Source organism: Synchiropus splendidus, chromosome 11 (assembly GCF_027744825.2).
Source record: "Synchiropus splendidus isolate RoL2022-P1 chromosome 11, RoL_Sspl_1.0, whole genome shotgun sequence".
NCBI classification, from domain to species: domain Eukaryota; kingdom Metazoa; phylum Chordata; class Actinopteri; order Syngnathiformes; family Callionymidae; genus Synchiropus; species Synchiropus splendidus.
The window spans coordinates 3,653,101-3,675,477 of NC_071344.1; the positions used below are offsets into that span (position 1 = coordinate 3,653,101).

General features: G+C 43.8%; 3 protein-coding genes across 5 annotated transcripts; all 3 read right to left on the reverse strand.

Moving 5' to 3' along the window:
- Nucleotides 1-843: 843 nt before the first annotated feature.
- On the reverse strand, nucleotides 844-4,723 carry LOC128767798 (zinc finger CCHC domain-containing protein 7-like). Its single transcript, XM_053880100.1, has 8 exons — nucleotides 3,960-4,723; nucleotides 3,693-3,733; nucleotides 3,390-3,497; nucleotides 2,767-2,937; nucleotides 2,551-2,586; nucleotides 2,262-2,360; nucleotides 1,554-1,671; nucleotides 844-1,490 (listed from the first exon to the last, which is right to left on the reverse strand). The coding sequence occupies exons 1-8, from the start codon at nucleotides 4,291-4,293 to the stop codon at nucleotides 1,045-1,047; spliced, it is 1,353 nt and encodes a 450-aa protein (XP_053736075.1). The 5' UTR covers nucleotides 4,294-4,723; the 3' UTR covers nucleotides 844-1,044.
- Nucleotides 4,724-4,919: 196 nt separating this feature from the next.
- On the reverse strand, nucleotides 4,920-12,015 carry ankrd13d (ankyrin repeat domain 13 family, member D). Of its 2 annotated transcripts, none has more exons than XM_053880099.1 (16): nucleotides 11,418-12,015; nucleotides 11,213-11,345; nucleotides 11,022-11,146; nucleotides 10,814-10,859; nucleotides 10,207-10,350; nucleotides 9,951-10,140; nucleotides 9,283-9,349; nucleotides 8,961-9,042; nucleotides 8,568-8,629; nucleotides 8,350-8,480; nucleotides 8,122-8,279; nucleotides 7,943-8,056; nucleotides 7,578-7,750; nucleotides 7,333-7,412; nucleotides 6,219-6,452; nucleotides 4,920-5,415 (listed from the first exon to the last, which is right to left on the reverse strand). In XM_053880099.1, the coding sequence occupies exons 1-16, from the start codon at nucleotides 11,499-11,501 to the stop codon at nucleotides 5,352-5,354; spliced, it is 1,887 nt and encodes a 628-aa protein (XP_053736074.1). In that variant the 5' UTR covers nucleotides 11,502-12,015; the 3' UTR covers nucleotides 4,920-5,351. The 2 variants fall into 2 exon arrangements, with proteins under 2 accessions (XP_053736074.1, XP_053736073.1); XM_053880098.1 differs by having other exon boundaries at nucleotides 11,213-11,348; nucleotides 11,418-12,013.
- A 149-nt stretch (nucleotides 12,016-12,164) lies between these two features.
- kdm2ab (lysine (K)-specific demethylase 2Ab) lies at nucleotides 12,165-21,903 on the reverse strand. Of its 2 annotated transcripts, none has more exons than XM_053880096.1 (23): nucleotides 21,704-21,903; nucleotides 21,310-21,391; nucleotides 19,496-19,634; nucleotides 19,243-19,321; nucleotides 19,125-19,171; nucleotides 18,713-18,891; nucleotides 18,342-18,448; nucleotides 18,128-18,221; nucleotides 17,854-18,007; nucleotides 17,660-17,775; nucleotides 17,414-17,540; nucleotides 16,901-17,334; nucleotides 16,746-16,823; nucleotides 16,257-16,514; nucleotides 15,957-16,085; nucleotides 15,786-15,872; nucleotides 15,461-15,685; nucleotides 15,354-15,383; nucleotides 14,250-15,241; nucleotides 13,990-14,153; nucleotides 13,778-13,924; nucleotides 13,300-13,515; nucleotides 12,165-13,228 (listed from the first exon to the last, which is right to left on the reverse strand). In XM_053880096.1, the coding sequence occupies exons 2-23, from the start codon at nucleotides 21,346-21,348 to the stop codon at nucleotides 13,047-13,049; spliced, it is 4,023 nt and encodes a 1,340-aa protein (XP_053736071.1). In that variant the 5' UTR covers nucleotides 21,349-21,391; nucleotides 21,704-21,903; the 3' UTR covers nucleotides 12,165-13,046. The 2 variants fall into 2 exon arrangements, with proteins under 2 accessions (XP_053736071.1, XP_053736072.1); XM_053880097.1 differs by having other exon boundaries at nucleotides 21,700-21,903.
- Between the last annotated feature and the right edge of the window lie 474 nt (nucleotides 21,904-22,377).

Below are 22,377 nucleotides of genomic sequence, written 5' to 3' on the forward strand. Positions count from 1 at the left end.
TAATAATGAATCAGTTAAAGAGCAGAAATACTACAATTAACCGTCTGAACGTGATTATCTGCAGCTGTCTGGATGGACAGATCTCCCCTTTTCACTCGTCTGAGATCGTGATATGAAGCGGTTTCATGCTCGTGTTTCTGATCTCAGCTGTGTAAGTTACACAGCTGTTGAATGAGCTGTGTTGAAGAAACCGACATAACCAGGATCAAACAATGTCACCAGCTGGCGTTACACGGAAAACGACTCCGTGCTACCAGCTCACCAAACTACACGAACAGACCAGGCCAAAAAAATGCCTTGTGTATTCTAGATGACATCCACAGTAGTGCGATTGTCTTGGGTCGTGGCGGCAGCAGCTGACATAAAAAGGCCACATTTTGCCAACATCACAAGCTTGGCTGGAGAGCATTCCAAGATCAACTCCAATTTATATTCTCGTGCTGGCTCTGTCTCGGGGCCTCCTTCCAGACAGTCATTGCCTAAAACCACCCACCAGGTTAGGCATCAAGGAGACATCCTGACAGAGCCAACTGCAACAGCCTCGACTGATGTGAGGAAATTCCATCTTTTTCCAAGATGGTCAAGCTTCTCACTCTGAGTCCTTCCACCGTGTAGAGAAAACTCCCTTTCGGCCTTTGTTTCTGTACCTTCGACCACCACTGGAGCCACTTAATACATTACTACTAAACAACAAAAGAAAAAAATTCTTCATAGACACATTGAAAGCGTCCAACACCCACAGTTCAAACAGAGAAAAATGTGATCAAGTCAAAATAAAACACATTCCATACAGTGTGTATAAAAAAGGTTCACATGATAGTTATATAAACAAGCAGACTTTATTTCCACTACTTGCATCATATTATGAAAACAAATATGAACGGCGACGAGAGGTCCGTGTTTTAGTGCTTCATCCACCTCATAAAAAATTCACTCAAATAAGAAACTAAACTGAAATGTGCTGCCCAAATCGACTTAGGAGACAGACAATAAATGAATTGGGACATGGAGAATGTTCCTTGCGATCACAGCCAAAAACCAGGTTTATCTCCTGCGGTGGCGAACTCTTTGCTTCAGGGAGACGAGGTTTCTACCGTTGATCTCATGGTTACTGCATGAGTACAAATCACCACGTTTGATCCTTCTTGATTTGGCCCAGCGTTCTCCGCTTCTCCGTCTGTTCTTGTCTCCTCCATCTTCCTTCCTCTTCGGAGATTTAGCCTCCTGTTCTTTGGTTTTGAAACTGCATGAGGTGAAGTCGTCTTCGTTGGGATACATCTGAGCTCTGAGCAAGAGTCCACCTTGACGACGGGCCTGAGCCTCCCTCCGCAGCCTCTTCACTTCCTGTCTCTCTCTGCGTCTGTCAGGCCAGGTCTTCCTTTGACTGCTCCAGGTACGTTTGCTCCTTCGGCTCCGCCCCAAGTTGTCCTCCTCACTTTGCCCCGTCTCATCCGACAAATGGTCTGAAGACTTTCCAGAGTTTGAAAGTTCTGTAAATAAATCCAAGAGTGTTTAATAAAATGGGAGTGCTTGAGTGGCGTAATAGGTAACACCTTTTTGCCTTTTGTGCATCCTGGAGAGACGCAAGAGGACGTCCTCCAGCGTGTCGTAGAGACAGACGTAAGGGACAGTGGGAAACGTACCACTCATCATTCTCCTCTTGGAGCACTCCTGACAGAGACAGCAGGTAAGATGCATGAATGGGAAAGAAGAATTAAAAAATGGTACGTCTGGTTGCCTGGTTTAAATTCTCTTCACCTCAATGAATGCAAACCGAGACGGGCACAGCAAATAAAGTCGACGTATAACGTTGTACAGGGGAATAAATGAAGAAGAAACAAAGCCCTAAAAGTGCTCTGTGGAAGAGATTCTGAACTGACACTTTAGCTGCGAGACTTATTTATGCAGTTCCACCCAACACCAGACAAATGAACAGGCTGGATTCCTAACACTTGGAATTATGTGGGAAGGAAATGCGTCTTCTTGGCCCTTTGGGCTCTTTTGTGTTCCAAGACATCCAATTAGCAAATACACTGAGGGCCAGTGGGCAGTATGGTTCATTTGTTTTGCATAAAAACTGAGGTTAACAGTTATTTAGGGAGATAAAATCACCAACCATACAGCTGCATTCAAGACCCAGATCTTATCTTTCTTTCACAGCTCATTTTAAAGAGGGGGAACTACCTACAGGTTTGGGTGATATTTATTTTTTTTCTCACCAAAGTGAGCTAATAAACTGCACCCTATCTCGGGCTACTTACATGGCCATAATGTCCACGTTCAGAACAGTTGTAACACTGTCTTTTACTGTGCCGACGGGCGTCACCTGCCACTGGTCTGAGTGGAACCTCGGGTCGGACCTGCAAAATGTAAATAAAAGCATGTCTGAACGCGGCTTTCGTTGACTTCTTGGAAGTGTTGTGGACACGCCCACAGCTGCAGGCTGCTTCTGCGTCATGCAAACACCTCTGCAGGCTAACCGCAAGTCTATGGTGAATGACATGCATCGGAACATTTAGAGATCATTCTCATGGAAAGTATGGAGCTTACGGTCAAGTGGTATTGTCTCCATGTGTCAGGACAAACCTGCAGACAAGAGAAAATGACTCACTCATCAGACAGAAAAGCTGGGCTGATGAGGAATTGTTCAGTCAGACGGAGATCGAGCCAACACATGCCCGACGCCACAGCAACTGTCAACACACACCTGACAGATTCTTTCACCGGAACCATAAAAACATCAGACTTGAAAGGTGGCAAACTCACATCTGCGAGGTGCCCCGTCATCCCACAGCGCTGGCAATACTGGTGCCAAACTGGGGGAGAATCACAAGCCTTGAGGCCGTGAGCCGGCAGCCCACAGCTGAGACAGGGACGACTGGGGCAGGTCCTTTGAAAATGCCCTTGGAGTCCACAGAGGACACATGTGGGGCTTTTCTATGGGAAGAGAAACACACATCTTTTTTCAAATAGAAAATAAAGACAAAGTTTCCGTAAAGAAAATACACATCGCTCTGGAATTTATATTCATATTATAGAACGCTGACTCAACCAAAGCCAGGATTCAGCTGGTGTAAGGGGCAGAGAGAGCTGCCAGTGACAATTCAAAGAACCCTGCAGGTCCCCAGAAGCAATGTCTGAGATATTCACAAGCTAACTGTCATTTGTCCTCAGCCAGGACCTGTGAAACTGACTAAATGAAACAAGTGAGGTGCTCATATTTTACAGTTACATTTTAGTGTAATGCGATTACTCAAAGGAATTGTATTTCATAGCAGTTAATTGACATATATATCAAGGAACTACTTGAAACAAACATAAACCACCTGTTTCTCAATAGCTACAATTGAAAAGGAAAATAAATGCGTAGTATTTTTGTGCATATTCACCTTAATCTGGAGTGTTCTGGTGAGGTAACTTGTCTTAGGTCGGCTGCAAAGCGTCGATAAGTGATCAGGCATGAAATAGCGGCCACGCAGATGCTGACCACTGGGGTTCTGGACGAGAGGGAAAACACAATTGTGTGGAACACGCTTTTGAATAACACAATGACATGAAGCAGACAGTCTCCCACACAACCAGATAAATGATGTATTTTTGCTTCCTCTGTGTTGTTTTTATCCAGCCACAGATAAAAATAAAGTTGAACATTTGTTGGTTAGAATGCTATTACTGTGATTAAAAAAACCAACCTTGTCCATCTCTGAAACGACCCATGGATCTTCACTCAAACCTGTCAAAAGCATTGAAAATTGTGTGTTACAAATATTAACTACTTGTTGGAAGAGTCTGACCCCAAAAACAAAGAGGAGGAGTCGACTTTCTGGGCAGCAAAATTGATCATCACGCCTACCTTAATATTGTTATATTTATTACGATTGTTACAGACTCTTTCGGGCAAACATCCAGGGTTGCATTTTGGGGAATACTTAAGGGCATGACATAAAAAGGAGACCTGCCTTCATTGTCCGAGTCTTCTTCGCTGCTGTTCCGGTAACTGATGTTTAATTGGATGCAGGAATCTCCCTCCTCCTCCCCTTGTCCCAGGATCATCCAATCTTCAATAGACTGCTCACAGTCCTCCTCCTCCATCGAGTCTGAGCAACTCTGGATCATGCTGCTTCGGTGTTCAGAGAAAGCCAGAATGATGGGAGATGAGCCTCCATCCCCGTGGTGAGCAGCTTCTTCCTTGACTCTACCATCCATCCTTGAAATCGACCTGGCCTCCTCGTCGTCGTCTGAATCGCTAGGGGCTTCAATGAAGAAGCGCTCGTCTCTGCCGGCAGAGGACATTCTCCAGCTACAGCTTTAATCGTGGCCAACAGCGAAACCCAGCGACGACTAACTGAACTGCGAGCACACGCCGGTGAGCAATTTCAGATGTGCACCATATATCGAACATAATAAACGTGAATGTCGACATCATCTCCTAGGTTGCTGCATAACACTATGACTCAAAATAAATATTTTTAAAGCATAGTAGCTCCAATCGTGGCTCATCTTTCGAATGTATATGCTATGCTAACTTAGCAAATGCTTTATTGCTGAAATGAACACAGCCAATTTGAGTTCGGGTTTCTCTCACGATTATTTTATGCTTTGACGAGTACATCGACGGTACATTTTTAAAGGAAATATTCGAAAATATTCGTTTTCAAAAAGATAACGACCGCTCTTCTACCAAGCTTGTTGACAACGCTTCGTCTAGGCTCTTCCTCGTTTAATGACTTAAGGACACGAAACGCTCCACACTGCCCCCGCTGGGCAAGAAATGCAATACACAATGCTATGTCGAAGTGCCATTATTTTCAAGCCCACGTTATCAAATGAAAAAAAAAGTAAAACGTTGTAGATATGATGAATGTCAAATTGAATACGATTGTAAACCAATTCAGAATTCATTAAAAACCAACAAAGCATGGAGATCATGAGTTTTTATTTTCCACACATATAGGAGCAGATCAAACAGTGTTGTAGTATCTTTAGGTTGTTCCTCTTAAGGTTTCTGTTCTCATCGATATCATGGATCATGTTTTAGGTTTACAGTTTGAGGATCATTCAGCACTCATTGACGACAGCAAGACGGTGAAAAATATTCAATAAAAAAGAAGCACAAAAACTCTCCCTTTCGCCTCAGTTTCAGCGTCAGAGTACCTGGTTCCTCCCCCACTACCCTCAACATCGCCCCACTGCCTGTCAAAACAAATCTCACTAGCAGCCTTCATGAAAGAGATAAATAAAACATCTGTAATAACTTAACATATCTCTTTTAGAAAATAAAAACGGAATAAATAAAGAGGATTGTACCCGATGAAACCCTCACCCCGCCCCCTTTTGGTTTTATTTTTACATTACTTCTCGGTGAGTGACAGCTGCAGAATCCGCTCCAGCTCTTCGTCTTCCTCCTTCCGCTTTCTGTCAAAGTGAAGTTTAAAATGATATTTAGATTAATCACTTCATGAGCAACTCACAAGACAAATTCTATGTACTCAAACTAGAGCAGCGCATTATATAAATTACATTTAAATTTGCATGCATTAAAACACTATATTGTAAACATTCATATCCAGTATCCCAACAAAAATCTAAACACATTTTTACATAACTATTTCCCGACTGTCATAGCACTTTGCTAGTCAGTGACACAGTGCTGAGAGTGGCTCATGGCGGGAAACAACAATCACTCCTTCTTGTGCCAGAAATGATTGAACATGAAATGCCACTTTATATCTCTGTCCAGTGCAGTCACATTTGGTCCAACAGCTGTGGATTGTTAGCAGGTTCCCAGCGTCACTTTAGAGGCACTATTATGACTGACATTTATTAATAATTGACTGCAGTCACTGAGCAGTAAAACTGTTAAGCAACAGCTGAAAAGATAAACTGAGGAAGATAAACGGCTCCAACACCACCGCGTGTCATCAGAACCAGACTTCAAGCTTCAGAAATGATCTCACTCTTGTCATTTAAATATCATAATCACTCGCCACATTCACAACTTAACCATTTTTTCTTCCATAAAAAATGAACATATTTACAACAATCCATTTAGCTTTTTTTTTTTCAAAAGAAGCCAATTAAAAATACACATCAAGATCACTTTTTAGGGAATAAAGGCGCAAGACTCATCGTCACGCATACTTGGACTCGAATCTCATCCCATTTTATTTTCCAGCATGTATACATCAAGCCCAGCACACAATGAATGACTGTCTTACCGGTCCATCTCCTCCTGCTCCCGACACGACAACTCCATGGCGATCCGCAGCTGCTCATCAAAGCTGGAAGCCGCTCCAAAGTTTTCCGGCAGGTGTGAATCGGCCTCTGTGTTGAAGGAGAGTGGAAAGTTGGCTGCCGGATCCAGAGGGGAGACAGACGGAGGCTGGATGGGATCGGAGGCACCGTCCCCTTCTCGGTTGGCCAGAGAGATGGACAAGGACTCCTGGATCGCCCTGGGATAGAAACAGGAGGATGACTGACGAGGAAATAATATGTTCAATTTAGGGCTGGGATTCAATTTAAAAATTAATCTAGTTAATTAGAGAATTTGTGTTTCATTAATCTCAATTAATTTATCAATTTGTATGAATTTGGTATATTACTGAATCAAATAATGGAGCCATACATACATTTAAACAACAAAATATTGTTTATTTTGCATCAGTTTGACAATAGCACAATAAATCACCATGGTGGCTATATTCAAGTTTCTATATCACCTTATTTAAACTAAAGCTCTTTTAATGTCTTGAAAATATTTGTATAAGAATTTCAATTTTATAAGAATTTTAGACCAGAGTAGTGGAAACCCTGGACATTGTGTAGTGAAAAACCTCCCTGAACCAAAGCAAACAGATGCTTTTCTTTGCTTTTGTTCAGGGATGATTCCTCCATGTTTGTTGTTGTTGTTCTCATCCTAGCTGCCACGTGTCTGGTGCATCAGTGGGATCAGTGGACCAGGAACTCCTGCACTTACAAAGGTTCCCTGTTGTCTGGAGAGCACACTGTTAAATTAAATTAATTAATAGTAATTAACTGGTGAATAAAAATACCCCTCTGATATACATCTTAAAAATATTACTCATGTTATAGACCCATATTAGTGGTGGGAATGACAGGTTTTGTAACATGCGTCAAAGACAGCTGGGGTCATGACACAGCAAACTGCAGAGCAGCAAACCGTCGAAAGCATCTCAGTCAAGAAGACCTGCTCACATCATCTGTCCACTGTCACCACAACGACAATATACATCATGCAGCCTTCAACCAGAGTGAACGTATTTATCTCGGGTCATCTTGAAGAGTGTGAGTCAGAGCAGTCGCAGCACTCACCGCTCTAGCTGGGAATCTTCCTCGTACAGAGGGGACTGCGGTCCTGGGCGACTGTTGGTGAGGGCCTCCCAAATCGTGACCTGCCCAGAAGTATCAGTCATGATTTATGGCAGCATACAAAAATAATACATTACGGTGAGAAAAACAATGCGAAAAGACTACAAGTAAGTTGCATATTCAGTGGGACCAGCTAAGATTTCCAATTTGAACTTTCTGAAGTATTGAAGCTCAAGTGGCGCCCTCACCTGGTCACTCTCTGTGCCAGCGTCGAGCAGACTCTGCTGGATAGCAAACTGCAGCAGGTTGTCATCCTCGTCTCTCATTGGCTCGCTGCGTCCCGGGCCGAGCGTGGTGTAGTCCGCAGGAGGCTCGAACACTGAGGGGTCCACTTCGCAGTGGAAGGAGGGCGCAACCTGACCTGAGAGACCAGTGTTGTGATTCAAATGTATTCAACGTAAAAATAACTAAAACACTGCTTCATAAAATGATGAATAATAAAAACTATACGTGTTCAACGAGACCTCTGCTGGACTTAACAGAATACAAGTTGATGCATTCTAAATGTATGTGATCTAGCATGTGATTTTAAGAGTCTCTGTGTGAGAGTTACCAGGTTCTTCAGGAGTCTCCGGCTTCTGAACCATCACAGAGCTGACCGGCTCGTCGCAGCCACACAAGTTACTAAATGTCACTCTGGCATTTAGAACATGAAAAAGAGGAATCTCTGCAAAACACACCTCGGTCAGCAGCGACTCACAACACGCCGGTTAACACAGAATAGCTTCTCACCTATTTTGACCGGGAAACCCGGTGGCAGACGCAGGGTGATGAAGTCACGAAGCTTAGCGAAGTGAGCATTGGAGATGGCCATCAGGTCGATGATGGGGGTCACCTGCTCAGCCAGGGAGAGCGGGTGGGACTCACTCAGCCACAGAGTGGCTTTGAATCTTGAGAAGGAGACAGACTTCAGCGAGACAAAGACAGAGAATCAGTGCCGTCAAAACAACTTGACTCCACCTCTGCACTTTGCTAGTGAGCTCGACGGGTCGACCAATGTCGCGGCCGTTCAGGTTGAACTCCGGATCAAAGTATTCTTCAGCTGTGATGGCTGTGGGGTTGTGGGGGCTGGCGCACTGGGAGACGTTGCTCTGTTAGAAAGGCAGGCATGTGAGCGGCATGACAACAGCAGACAGCAGTGGACATCAGCAATTCTACTGTACAGCAGAAACATTTACCCCGTTGTGAGCTGTGTGCTGTTCAGCAATCCCCAGGAAGGACTGCAGAGGAGTCTTTGACCCTGCATAAAATGAGAAGTCGAGTCAGGAACTGCAGCCACCTGCTGTCACCGACATCTTTTGTAACAATGATATATAATCCATTCTTTATTAGTACCGTTTGAATATTAAGATTCTACTGTTATTCTGTTCACCCACCACTATAAACAGGACCAGGACTCTGGACCATGGCTGGGATTGTTTTTGTTCGATAATCAAATTCATTTCTTCATTCAAATTAACTGGGAAAGGAGTTTACACCATTTTATTGACATAGAATTGCAACATGTCAATTAATACTAAGATCCAATAACATCTTTGGATTGGTTGTTTTCTTACATCTTATGATTTTACCTTTGCTTCTGGATTTGTCCTGATCCGATAGATGTTCTGTTCTTGACCGAGTCACCAGTTCCACATTGGTTGCACTGTAAACCTGCAATTAAAAATAAATAAATGGCATACGTTCAATATCTTGGTGGCATGAAGGATGTTTAGCGCCATTGTTTAAGCCAGAGGGTTTAAAAAAGGAGTCACAGTCCAGCCATCCATTTTTAAAAATCCAATTAAAGAGCATTGTCGACTAGAAAGTATTTTATGGAGGCCCTAACTTCAGACATTGGTATTTAAAGCACAGCATGTCCTAAACCCATGGGGTGCTTTGCAATTCATCTACCTTTGCTTCGTAGCCACTGACCACCTCACTCTTCTCAGAGCGCCAGCCCCAAATGCCAGACTTGTTCCTGAAGAAAGATGGAAAACGTTTTGAAAGATCCACTACACACCAAATAATCTTAATAGCAACCCTGAAGGGACAAAAATGAACAATAGAATACGATAAATCAACTGTGTTTCCCCATAAAAATAAATGAAGCTCAAAATATTACTGACAATATGAGTGTCTCCAAAGCAAGATGCATTTATGAGCTACTCAGAAGACCAGCTGCCAGGAGGTAGATGGGAGTTAAAAGGAAAAGAGGAACTGTGGAGAGCTACTGTGGTTAATTGTTGGCACTTTGGACGGGAAGTACAGAAGTTCCTAATACTGGATCTGTTATAATATGCAAGCGCAGTCTTATATGTTGGACTATAATCACTTGTTATTATTATATTATTACATATATATATATTATGATAATATAATTAAGCTATAGGTATAAAAGGAAACTCACTTGACAGGTTACAAACATGGTTGACAGATCACAGAAGTTCACCATCATTTATTAGAATTAAGAGTACGATAAAAAAAAAAAAATCTGTTGTAAAGCAGACTGACTGTCTGGAAAAAGCTAGCATAATGTTGTGCTCCAGCTCAGCGGCATGAACTGAATTTGATCCACTTACCGCTCAAAGGCAATGTTGCGTGTGTTAAGGTGGGTGGAGACGATGGGAGACGTGAGTCTCTGTGCTGTATTCTCTTGAGAGGGCTGCATGGCTGCCAGAAGGGAAGGCGCGTCACGTGGCGACAAAATGAGCGGCTCTGTGTAGACCACCTGCTTCTCATGATCCACCTCCATCACCACTGCCCCGTCATCTTGGAAGCAATCTTCATCTTAATAAAAATATCATCCCAATATTTCTTCCTCGAACCGGTACAAACCTCCACCCTTGAAGATGTAACTGCGGCGTCCTTTCAGCCAAGTCATGTGTTCAAAGCCCAGTAGAGTTGTGTCCACGCGTAAACAGGAGCCACTTTTCCACACACGGTAAACATCACTGGGACACACTTTGGACACCAGGGGCACTAAATAATGAACAGTACGAGACAGTTAAGGAGATGAAAAGCATGAACGGAAAGAATGAGAAGATAAAAGAAATTACTTCACAGCTTGTCTTTACAAATAATTGTTTTAAATACTTTCCCCGAAATGTAATAATAATAATAAACTGTGATTTCAAGACTTTTAAATACTCAGTCAAACAACACTTTGGAGATTTACTTCATAATACATCCGCCCGTAATCTCTTACTATGATGAACTGCAACTGTTATGTTTATACCTGTGAAATGACAAGCCAAATCCGACTCCTCAAACACTCTGTGTAATAAGCTGTTAGACACACGCTGATGTCACAACAAGCTGTTTACATTGACGTGTGGCCCTCCTCGACATGTCAGGAGCCCCCTCCCTCCCTTCCTGCTGAGTGACAGCCGCAGAAGAGGAGCTGTCCAAAACGCTGGTGCTGAATGGACTCAAACACACTCACCCCAACTGGTGAACTCCCACTTCATCTCCACGTAAAAGTCTTGTGCCTAGAAAGGACAGTGTCATACAAGAATTGTAATATCCCACTTATTATATCCTGTTAGGACAAATGTGTTTTTGTGAAATGGGCGTATTAATCTCAGTCCAAATATCTCGGGTGGCGACCAGCTCGTTGCGTCACCCTGTCAACACGAATGCAACTGCTTTACCTGTCTAAGTTTGCTCAGCAGCTCCGGGATGCCTGCCAGCCTCTCTGTGGCTCTTTTAAAGTCTCTGTACTGGAGCACCAGCTGAACCAGCTCCGGGTCACCAGTGCTCACAGCCTCCTGCAGAACTAAGACAGTGGACATTGGTTCACCTTCCTTACTGAAGCACCCCAGGTGAAGACCACTGCACTTACTGGTCCAGCCCTGGGCATTGCAGTGCGTGGGGTCGGCAGTGTATCTCAGCAGGACCCGGGTGGACTCCAGGTGGCCGAGACACACCGCCAGCTCCAGCAGGGTGCGTCCTCGGGGGTCCAGGCGCTCCATGTCCTGCTGCGGGAACACAACCGCGTCAGCGCAATGCAGGGCTGCACAACCAACCATACCCATCTCCTCACTTACATCTTTCTTCTGCAGCTCCCTGTCAAGCTCCAAATACTGATTGTTCCATACCAGATAGTGCAGTGGGAAAGCCGCCTGAGCCATTTTGAAAGCGTAAATTGTTGTTTTTCTATTCCGAGTGCGGTGACGCCTTCAGAGATGCTCGGAACAGCTGGTTAGCTCGCGAGCTAGCTCTCTCACAACGATAGAAAATAACGCTGCAGTCGAGAAAACCACGGCAAAATTAATTTCACCGCTAGTCGCCAACCTTCTTTCTTGATTCAAATGAGTGCCGTGAGTTGTCTTGGTGAACTCAGCCCTCTAACTTGATGTTAGTAAACTAGCGACGCTAACGCAGCTAACTGGCTAATAACATTGTTCCAGGCTCTCCTCCGCCGCTCTTCTCCATCCTGCGCGGAGACTCACTTCATCAGTCGGTCACACGACCGTGCGCCAGTGTGCTCATCCTATCGACTACGCCCTCTCGAAGGAGGGAATCTTAAATGTTAGTTGAATATAGTGATGACGGAGCTAGCCGCCCGCAGCTACCGCAAACATTCCCAGGTTTCACATCCAGGTCAGCCGGTGTGGGCGACAGCTGCTGCCGAACACACCCCCCCTGCCCCCAGACCCATAGATCGATATTAAATGGTTCGTCATGTAACAATTATTCCAATAAGTCGTTGAACTATGGGACAATGAGAGAAGAAAGAGAATCAGATGTCCGAAAGAAAAAGTGAAATCTTTTTTTTTTTTTAATTTTTCTTGAAAAATAACACAAAGTAAAAAAAAAAAACATCTCAAAATAATTACAATGCTACAGCGTTTTCTTTTCATCTTACTGACAGAATAGCACATTTACACAAAAGTAGATTTATATTCCTTTGTAGAGATATGGCCAAAAGAGCTTTGATAAAGAAAGACTTGTAAAGAACAGAAGAAAAACATCTCTACATCACATGGGATAAAGTCTTTCAATTTGGTAAAAAGTGTGATAGTCAGCGGATCCACAAGAAGACAAAAAAGAGGAGTTTGAAAACAATAGCACCTGAAGTCTATCTGCTGTCCGACACTATACATTTAATGCATCGTGCCCGTGCGGGGCTGAGGTCGTGCTGCCATGGTGATCGGGTCCTGCTGCCAGTTCAGTCAAGTGTTGAACCTGAAAGTCGCACACAGAACTGCCTTTTGAAGGCTAACATTTCACGTTCATGGCATGTAACAACTAAAACTTCCAGACAGGTGACAGACTGCTCCGTTGTAATTGGATACATAAAAATGAGTAGCATTGTGCAGGACTCGTCAAAGAGACATGTCGACCACCGTCGTATGAAAGAGTCTTTTAAATTGCAGTTGAAATCATGAAGTTGGTCAGATACCCTGTGGGTGCGATGCATTTGTCGTCACAGTCATACCATCTCAAAAAAATATTTGTTTTTACACAACTTACCATTAGCACAAAAAAAAAGTCCTGAGTCTCTTACACGTTTCCAGCTTTAAAAGCCACCCTTCTCCCAACACAAGTTAAGTTAGTCAGCCGTCCCAGGTTGTTGACCAAGTGCATATGAACATATATCGCCCCCTTTGTTTGTGTTGGACTTTAGATTAATACCCTCCGAATCTCCCCTGCTGTCGGAATAGGGGAGGAGTCTATGATATCCTCTGGATGAGTTTTTCATCTGATAGGCAGTAGAGTGTGTTGACGGACAGCTCAGCAATAAAATTCTCACAAGCCTTTCGTGAGACCCCTTGGCATCCTCGCAGATCCAACCGAGATATGCTGGCGAGTCGGCGGAGATACTTGAGAGACGAGTCGGTCAGTTTATTGCAACCTGGGGATGAGGGCAGGACATGTAAGCAACGGTTTGGACCGACAAAGGCTGTGTGTTGTGATCACCCTCACCTGCCAGGTTGATTTCTGTCAGCGTGTTCCTCGTGGATGACCCCACAGCAGTCAGCAGGTTGATGGAGTTGTCCGTGACATTGACGCAGTTGGCGAGGTCCAGCTTTGTTAACTGGGGCATGTGGCGGATCACCAGGCGCAGAGTGATGTCACTGATGTCCAGACCCGCCAGTCGCAGAGAGTGCACGGTCCGCAACTGACAGCGGTTGCTGGGACCTTGAGTGAAAACGGAGAAGAAAAAAAACATTTTCATTTCATGCTACAGCTCAGTTTTTCCACAACATCCATGTCATTTACATGCCATTTAAATAACACCAAGAAAATGTGCACCAAGCTAAAGTGAAATAATTCAACTTTTGTTGAACCACACACTACAAAGCAGCCTATTTCATTGTATCCACAGCTTTAACACAATAATTCCAAGTCAGTGTTTGGACTCAGGTGAGTAAAGTGTCCATGACTGCGGCAGTCCGCTCACCTGAAGGGGTGATGAGTTCCCTGAACTGAGCATCCTTGACTCCATCTGCGTAGCGCAGGTCCAGAGATCGCAGGGGAGGGCAGCCAGAGGAGGACAGCGCTGAAATTGTAGCCCAGGAGCAACCTGCCAGCATCAGATCCCTCAAACCTGAAGAAGAACCAAACCGTGAGGGCCTTCCACACGTGGCATGATTTCAGGATCAGTGTGATTACCTAAAAGCCGCTGGACAAGCCAGTTGAGCTGCTTTTTGGAGATGTTGGTCCATGAGAGATCAAGAGTCGCCGGTTGCCTCTTAATGATGCCTGTTAACGCCTGAGATGAGATGGTACGCTTGATGCTGAGGTCGATCCGTGACCAGAGTCGTTTGTCTAAACACCTACACACAAATCAAAGAGGGAGGAGTCACAACTGAACTTCTTAACAAAAACACCCACAGAGTAGGATGTGAATTTAAACAACGAAAGACACTTACCATTTATACCAGTTCTTGCAGACAGCCATGCAGACGCACAGATCTGCTCGATTTAAGTAGCGGAAAACAGAGACCCAGACCTCTCTATCACCACTAGGCCCGCCATCGCTGCTGTCCCTGTTTGCCTGAGATTCTCTGTCCTGTTGGGGAGGGGTCTCGATGTCGGGAAGCTTCGGAGATGATGAAGTGGCACCGTTGGTGGGTTTAGCTGCTCTACTTGGCTTCGACTTTTTGGATGCTTTCCGTCGTTCAGGATGGGAGGCGGGCTCCCCTGAATGTTGGCTGCGGGTGAGTGGAGGGGTGTGCCTGTTGGAGCTGGTTTTGTGATTTCTGATAGGCTGTCTCTCCAGGTGTCGGTTCTTGTTGAGCGCTGCAGCAGCTTGGGGAGTGATAGCTTCCAATTTGGGAACAATGGTCGCCGAGTCTTGCTCCGTGGGTTTTATGAGGGTTAGTTTCATATTGGAGCCGTCTTTACAATCTGTCACCATCTGATCCACCTCACACTCCTCAGTACCGCTGTGGTTGTTCATTTCAAACCCATCGCCCTCAGGAACACCAGCCTCTGCGCTCTCTTTTGATTGTGGCGGGTTTCCTGGCTCTCCTGCATCCATGCCATTTTGTATCTTCTCTGCCTCTTCTTCTTCCTCATCACTGCTGCTGCTACTCGTGGTGGTTGTGGCGCTGCTGCTGCTACTGTCTTCACTTTCCTCTAACAATCTTTGACCACTGATCATTCCCCTCCCGGCCGCTCCGCCACGCAATCGGACACCTCTCCCCCTTCCTCTGCAGGTTTCTCCCTTGTGCTCAAGTGCCAGACAAACGGAAGACTGTGATTGGAGGGAACCACTACCACCAGAGGTGCCATGGTAGGGTGCACTGCTTGCTGAGGTGGCTGCACGACCTTTAACCTGAGTGAGTCTGCTTGCTGTAGCACGAAGCTGCGCAAGCTTGGAGCCCCGCTGCCGAGCAGAAAAGTCCAATTTGGGATGTTTCTGCAAGGATAAAAACGACAACTATAATTCAACAGTCACAGCTTCCACCTTGTGTGAGATGAAATGTTCCGCACACACAGCTTTTCTCTGAATGTGTAAATAAAATACTTACTACCAACATTTTACTGCGCTCTAGTTTCATCTGGAAAAAAATAAGACAATGGTCAAAAACTAAACTTCAAGAAGTCATGAAAGCATGACACCAACAGATTTACTCACTCTTTTCTTGAGCTTCAACTCCAGTTCATTTGCTCTTTTCCGGCTCTGCTGATGTTGCAGCAATAGTCGTTGAGAGGGTGGAGGGGCGGTGGGCTGAGACGACGATCGGTCATGTTTCTGGTGCCTCACCATTTCACCAACGCCTATGCCTTCACGATAGGCCTTTTTGGATGCAGGTAGAGACACGGAGTACTCTGAATCCCCACTTTCTTCATCGCTGGAAGACTTCACAGGGCAGAGAAGAATGAAACAAGTCATATACAAGAATCTGCCAATATTTTAGTGACACTTAATAGATGTACTACAGACATGCTTTTTTTTTTACCTCTGATGTCGAACCATTTCCTTGTGAACATTTGGGACATTCCCAACAGCTGGGCAGATCTTCAAAAATCTTGCCTTCACCAGGTTCCTGATAAAGAAATCAGCATTTGCCATTAGACAGAGAAGAACTACCAGTTCAGCGCACAGACCTAACTTTTCTCAATGGACTTACTTTCATACAATGCTGATGGGTGATCCGAGTACAGACCGTGCACTCCATGAGTGTGTGCAGGCTTGGGTGAGTGTCCTCTGCTTCCCCTTCCCCACATATATGGCATCTTGCTGTGTTTGGCAAGGCCGGCTGAAAACAATTGAAGCCCATTTGATAAGTCATTTTATCCTTCATCCTTCATCCTTTTATCCTTCAGGAGAAACGTTGAAGGATAAAAGGATGAAGGAAGGATGCTCATTCCTGTATTTCACTTACAATGTCACTAACATGACTTACACAAAAATAAAAATTTGTACTTACAGTCAGACATTGTCTCATGATGCAACCCTTCTTCATGCGTCCAGGACCACCAAACTTCCTCATGTCTTGGCAACAGAGGCAATTCCCACACTCTTTCCTGCAGCAACCAGAACAATATTTGCACCGAACTCTTCTTCGCCTCAAAGCAGAGATGGAGGTTCCTTTTGGTCTGTGAAGCTGCAGCTTGTGGACAGGTGTAGGTAGACGAGGGCGGTAGATGACGGGAGGTGGCGCTATTGGGGGCTGGTACCAAGACGGCTAGACAAGAAGAAGAAGAAGAATAAAAGCCGGCAGGTCATGGGATGCATATAAGCTGAATGAGGACACAGACCCTGCAATACATGTTTAAATACTGTTTTTCTAAACCAACAATTTTTATTGACTGAATTGGTCTGAGAAAAACAATCAATAGCAGATCACTGCCTCCAACTGATGCACAACATCGACATTTTAAGTCATGGTCCTCAGATCATTTTGAAAGCTACTCACTCTTGGAGACCACTTTACGATGGGCTCTCCAGTGTAGGACAGTTTGGGGTCATCATTGGGGTGCTCCAAGAGAACCCGCTGTTGATGACAAAAGGCAGTGATAAAGATATATGAACTGCAACACAAAGTCAAGAAAAGCCACCAAAATCACTCACCCTCATGTCTCTCAATAGGGCGTCGGCATCAGCAATACCTTCTGGAACACACTTTTTATGGGCTGGCAATTCTTCTAGTTTGCCCAAGAGATTCCACAGACCCTCCAGTTCAAAATGGGTGAGGACTTGATGGGGCTTAATTCCAGGGGAATCGTCTTCAACTTTCATCTCGTTTTCTTTCTGAATCATCTCCTTGTTTTCAATGTCCCCAGCATCATTGTCACCTCCAGCTCCAGCTCCAGCTCCAGCTCCAGCTCCAGCACCATTACCATTACCATTACCATCATCATCATCATCATCACCAGAATTGCTGTTTTCATCATCATCATCATTATTTCCATCACCACCACCATCGCCAAAACCATCGGCACCTACTCCATTTGAATTTCCATTCCCCATGGCATTAGGGTTTTCAATGTCAGCCGGAGTAAGACCTAATCGAAAGAACAATTATTTGTAAGTGCATTTTCCATTAGGCAGTCAATAACCAATGTGTTGTTTTTCCATCCTCACCAATGCCTAGGGAGTATTTTTGGAACTCTGGCGTGAGGTGGGAGGTGTTGGTCAGACAATACAGGTACCGTTCCAAGACATACCAGCACATCTCATAGTAGAATGGATAGCGGAACTTTGCAGGAACCTTTGGCAAGAGATTTTTATGTGGTCAAAAACGTATATCATTCCACAGAGGCTCATTATATTTGCTGCTTACAATGGCCTCTCAAACCATTTAATAGTATCAATGGAGAGAACACTCACCCGAGTGCGATCTTCAATGCTGTAAATGTTGAGTTGCATGGGGATATTGAAGCTGTGGAGAAAATTACCCCCAAACACCAACGTGTCCTCTGGAGTGTAAACAGCATGAATCCAACCTATGATGTAGAAAACAAGAGACATGACAGTAAAGTATTTTGTACAGACAAAGGTATTAAAGGGACTGAGGAGCCAACCTGAGGGGATCATGAAAGTGTAACCCTGCTTCAGCTCTATCCTTTGGCAGTCATGACACTTGTCTCCCAAGAATATGTCTCCTTGTTTGCCAGATAAAACCCAGTTCTCGTACATGTCCAAATTCTGGGGTGTTGGTGGAATCAGCCAGAAAACCTGGACATACGACAAAGGAAAGAAGTACACTTCAAGATAACATACAACACACGCTGTTCCAATATTTTTCCATCAACATTCATCTAAATCTGTAAAAGAATCTCATTTCCCGCAACTGACCTTTCCCCCTCGCAGAATGTGATACCAAACAGACGTTCCTCCAAAGTCAATGTGGAAATCCGTGAAGCAGCCCTGCACGCTCATTAGACAGTATCTACAGAGATGGAGGAGAGTGGAAAGAGGCAACACCAAAATGCGTCAACAATTTTAAGTTGCACAACATTACATTGAGGTCACGTAATTCTGAATGCTGTACACATGGAAGTTCACGTACTTTTGTACTTTGGGATAATGCATATCAATGATTGCATTGGTAGAATCTCTCTGTCTTTCCTTCAGATGACGTGGCCACATGTTGTCCACCCAATCAATAAGGTCCACCTGTTTGACAGATTAGTCAAAAACTTGAAACAATTCAAGACAATTTGGAGTGTATGGAAAATGATATGAGGACTTCTGATGAAGAAAATAAACCTTAATATTTAGAAAAGTTCATGGATTAGTTTGGGCTTTAACTAGCTATAAGTTAATGGACAAGATGAGCACAAATTTCATCTTTTTTTCCATTAATAATCATAATTAGCACAAAGGAACATGCACAGCACAACACATCTCCAAAACAAGTTCAGCCATGCAATTTCTTACCGAAGCAGGCCGCTGAACTAGGTTCTCCAGTTTGGTGTGGCTGAATTCAAGACTGATGACGTTGTAAAGTTTCTCTCTTTCAGATGGGGGTGTCTCATAGTAGCGGCGCCACTGAGCCATAGACATCTCAATTCCCTTCTGAGTGTTCACGTCCATCACGTCTACAATTCGTCGACTCCCTGGCAGAGAGAGGCGAGTTCATAAATTGGACATATACAGCTGCAGACAGAGAGTTGACCATCTTCAAAGGGCGACAAACATCAGCAAATTTAGTTTGACAAAAAAATTCGGGCAAGCACAATCATAAAAGATAGTAGCTCTCCCAATAAAAAAAAAATCATCCTTATTTGTAATACGGCAGCAATGCCACAGAAGCAATGTGTTGCAAAAATAATTGAACATGCAAACTTACCAACAAACAACTTGACATCGCTCACACTGAAATTGGAGTCAGGCATCCTGAAAAAGAAGAGTTAGGTAAGTGGCCTATTTGGAAAAGTGTTTTATAAAAATGTAGGTTGGCAACTTACTGAAGGCCAAGACCATCAGCCTTCTCGAATATTATAGGATCTCTTAGACCTTCTCTCTGGATGTATTCGAAAGTGAAATCTGACAAAGGACAAGACATGTTGAGTGAGAGCTCTCTTAGCCAAAAATGCAGTGAATAAGTGAAAATAAACTCTGATAACAACAACAAAAAACTTCAGCTAGTGTTTTAGAATACAACAAAAAACAATCCATTAACCAACCATTACCTCCTTTCATGATTTGATATTGACTTACCTTTGCCTTCCATATGCTTGACCAAGTCGCTGCCAAACCTGCTGCACTCCAGCTTTTCTTCCAGATCAAATGTTCGTTTCCCTTCGATCTCATCATCTGATATGCCATCATCCTGGTAGCGGCGACGCGTTCCTGTACGCTGGTGGCAGGAAGGACATGGTCAATACCGGGTATTACATTTTTGGTAGCATATGTGTAACCGTCGAGCACTGGCAGTAATATTAAAAATAAGTGTCTAAAATTTATTATCAAATCTGTGGGCACCAGAAACATGCACTTGTGATGCCTGCTCTAACAATGAGAAAAGAAAAGCAGCAGCCTAGCACAGCCAAAATGGAGTTGTAGCCAAATCTACACAATATGAGCGACTTGGGGCTTGTCATTTGCATCGACAGTTTGCCCTGGCTCTGACTCAGGTTAGTACTCAATTTGTACAGTCATATACTGTATATATTGTCATGTTAGCAATTAAATCAATGTACATTCTCATCCTGGTGAACTCAGTCCGGCGTCTTGAAAGATAACCATTTATCCCTGCTACCAAGACATAGAAAGAAAGATTGGAGGACTATTATGAAGTCCTGCTAAATCCTAACCAACAGAAGAGAGATTGAACAATGAAGCACCACAATGGTAAGACTCCACAAACCCCCCCGCCCCCCGACAAACCCCTCCTCCTGCCATTCACCCACTCCACCACTGCCCAGACAGATGGATCAAGCACAACAGCACTTCATCTGATTTCCCTGCCCCCAACCATGGGACACTACGGAAACTATTGACTTAAATTCATATTTAGAAGAGGAAAGATATCAATTAAAAATTCCACTGTGAACATCAATGAAACACAATAATATAACAAGTACCATTTTTCATTTGTCAAAATAAAAATCCCATAATCTATTTTGGTGACCTCGAGGTAGTTAGGGCTGTAATAATTAGGAACAATTTTTGCAGGTCCTGCATTTTTTCAAAAGTTCAGACAACTAAATGGCTGCTGGAGGAACACACCAGCATCCTAGCAAAGTTTTTACTCAGCAAACACCAATTCATTTAAACCCACACTTGTGGGTGATTTACAATTATACCAAGTTACTCACCCTGAATCATCAGTTTAGATCCTGTGATCATTATGAACATCCATTTACGCTCAATCCCTAATTCATGCAAGCTAAACTCTTAAATGTAAGCTAAACTCTTAAAGTAAGTGCCGTTTTTTTGTGATTGTTTTGAGTTGATTTTAATTTTGTGTTTATGTAAAGTATTTAGGGACCACTGTATGCGTGCAAGGTGCTGCACATTTTTTTTTACTATTATTAAAACTAGTCTGTAACACTGCACATATTGTTAAAGAGAGAAGCCCCAAGTTGGATAACTAATTGTGGATCAAGTTGTGCAAGAAGGTAACAATAGCATCGTCACAAAAAAACTTCTATCTAGGTCACCCCACAAATTGTCACTCCTGTCACAACTACAAAGAGTTTGAGACAAGATTTCTACACGTGCAGTGAAACTCATATCTGTCCTACCTTCTAAAGCAGTTTATTTATGACTGGGATTGGGGTCACTAGCGCTGCGAACTTGACCCTCGCTTGAACCAGAAGACATTTAAACGGGTTCATTGTCATTAGCACTACACAACAGACTCCAAGTGAAGAGTCTAGTAGGATTCCCATTTTGATCAGTGTAACCGAGCCATTCACGGAGAGGCGATATAAAGAGAAAACGTAATCTTTAAGTAAACTGACAGTCTAAGACACAACGGCATCAAAACATTGAAAAGTGAACTAAGCAACGGCGGTTTTGTTACTTACCAAACGCTTGCTGTACCGTGTGTTGGGGTCCTCCATCATGTCTTAACGACACTTTCAGCAGTGACGTTGAGGTGTATGTCCTCTAGCGAGTATAAATCACTTTATTACAACATGATACGGCATAAGACACACAACTATACAGCTGGCTTATTAGCGTCCGGCTAGCGGTAGCTGACAGCAAGCTAATGTTAGCTGCACACAAGAGACAGACGAGTGGCTTAAAATGTGTCAGTCAGTGAAGACACGGCATCGACATTGTGACACCTTATAAGACTATTATTCTTAAGCCATACGCGTTATGTCCACCGTTCTAACAGGCTCGCTCGGCTGACAAGCTCTCCCACAAACACTCGGCTAACGCTAGCCAGTTGTAAGCTTTTTAAACGTTACCTACACGTCTGCAACTCCGCTCAGTGGTCAAAGTAACGTCTCAGTGGCGCGCCTCACAAACATCTAGTCCCATCTTGCACATTATTAACGAAAGGTTTGCTGCTGTGCTCATGTTTATTTGATAAAGTTAGACGAATTCGACGCTAAGAGCCGCCATTTTCAGCTGGCGAACAAACACAGAAGTACACACAACCATGGAATAATCGTTGCAGGCCACGCCCCCTTTTTTATTCACATCTACATAGAGACGGTTTCTGATTGGTCGAGGCCACAGCTATTTAAACATGATGAGCGTGTGTGTACTGAGTTAGTTTGTTCGCTTTGCAGGAACACAAGTGCTGTCACAAAATAACAAAATAATAATGTGTTCGAATATCGAACACAATTGCAGTGACAGCCGTCTGTACTCCAAGAAAAAGTTCAAGAAATTAAATTAATCCCTCTAACAAAAATAAGTCATCATGGTTTCAGGCAAAATTTGCCTCAGTGAGGAGTCTCTGCAGTGGTCAGTACCTGTGACCAACGTGAATGACAAACATGGCGAGGGTGACCAGTACCTTCAAACAAAGATGCAAAGGAAATTTCCACATTCCAGCTCATTCAAACATAGATCTACCTCTCCAACTCTGCAACAGAAAGTTTTGAGCATTTTTTTTGTCACTCACTCATCCCACTTAA

Excerpts from the sequence above, each read along its gene's own strand:
- kdm2ab (XM_053880096.1), bottom strand. The coding sequence starts at position 21,348 with ATGATGGAGGACCCCAACACACGGTACAGCAAGCGTTTG. Across the intron at positions 18,008-18,127 it reads ACATTCTGCGAGGGGGAAAG|GTTTTCTGGCTGATTCCACC; the intron begins GTCAGTTGCGGG and ends TCGTATGTCCAG. Across the intron at positions 13,229-13,299 it reads GACAGAAATCAACCTGGCAG|GTTGCAATAAACTGACCGAC; the intron begins GTGAGGGTGATC and ends CCTCATCCCCAG.
- LOC128767798 (XM_053880100.1), bottom strand. The coding sequence starts at position 4,293 with ATGTCCTCTGCCGGCAGAGACGAGCGCTTCTTCATTGAAGCCCCTAGC. Across the intron at positions 2,361-2,550 it reads GGAGACAATACCACTTGACC|GTCCGACCCGAGGTTCCACT; the intron begins GTAAGCTCCATA and ends TACATTTTGCAG. Across the intron at positions 1,491-1,553 it reads GATGCACAAAAGGCAAAAAG|AACTTTCAAACTCTGGAAAG; the intron begins GTGTTACCTATT and ends ATTTATTTACAG.
- ankrd13d (XM_053880098.1), bottom strand. The coding sequence starts at position 11,501 with ATGGCTCAGGCGGCTTTCCCACTGCACTATCTGGTATGGAACAATCAG. Across the intron at positions 10,351-10,813 it reads GTGGGAGTTCACCAGTTGGG|TGCCCCTGGTGTCCAAAGTG; the intron begins GTGAGTGTGTTT and ends TTCATTATTTAG. Across the intron at positions 8,280-8,349 it reads CTCACTAGCAAAGTGCAGAG|ATTCAAAGCCACTCTGTGGC; the intron begins GTGGAGTCAAGT and ends CTCCTTCTCAAG.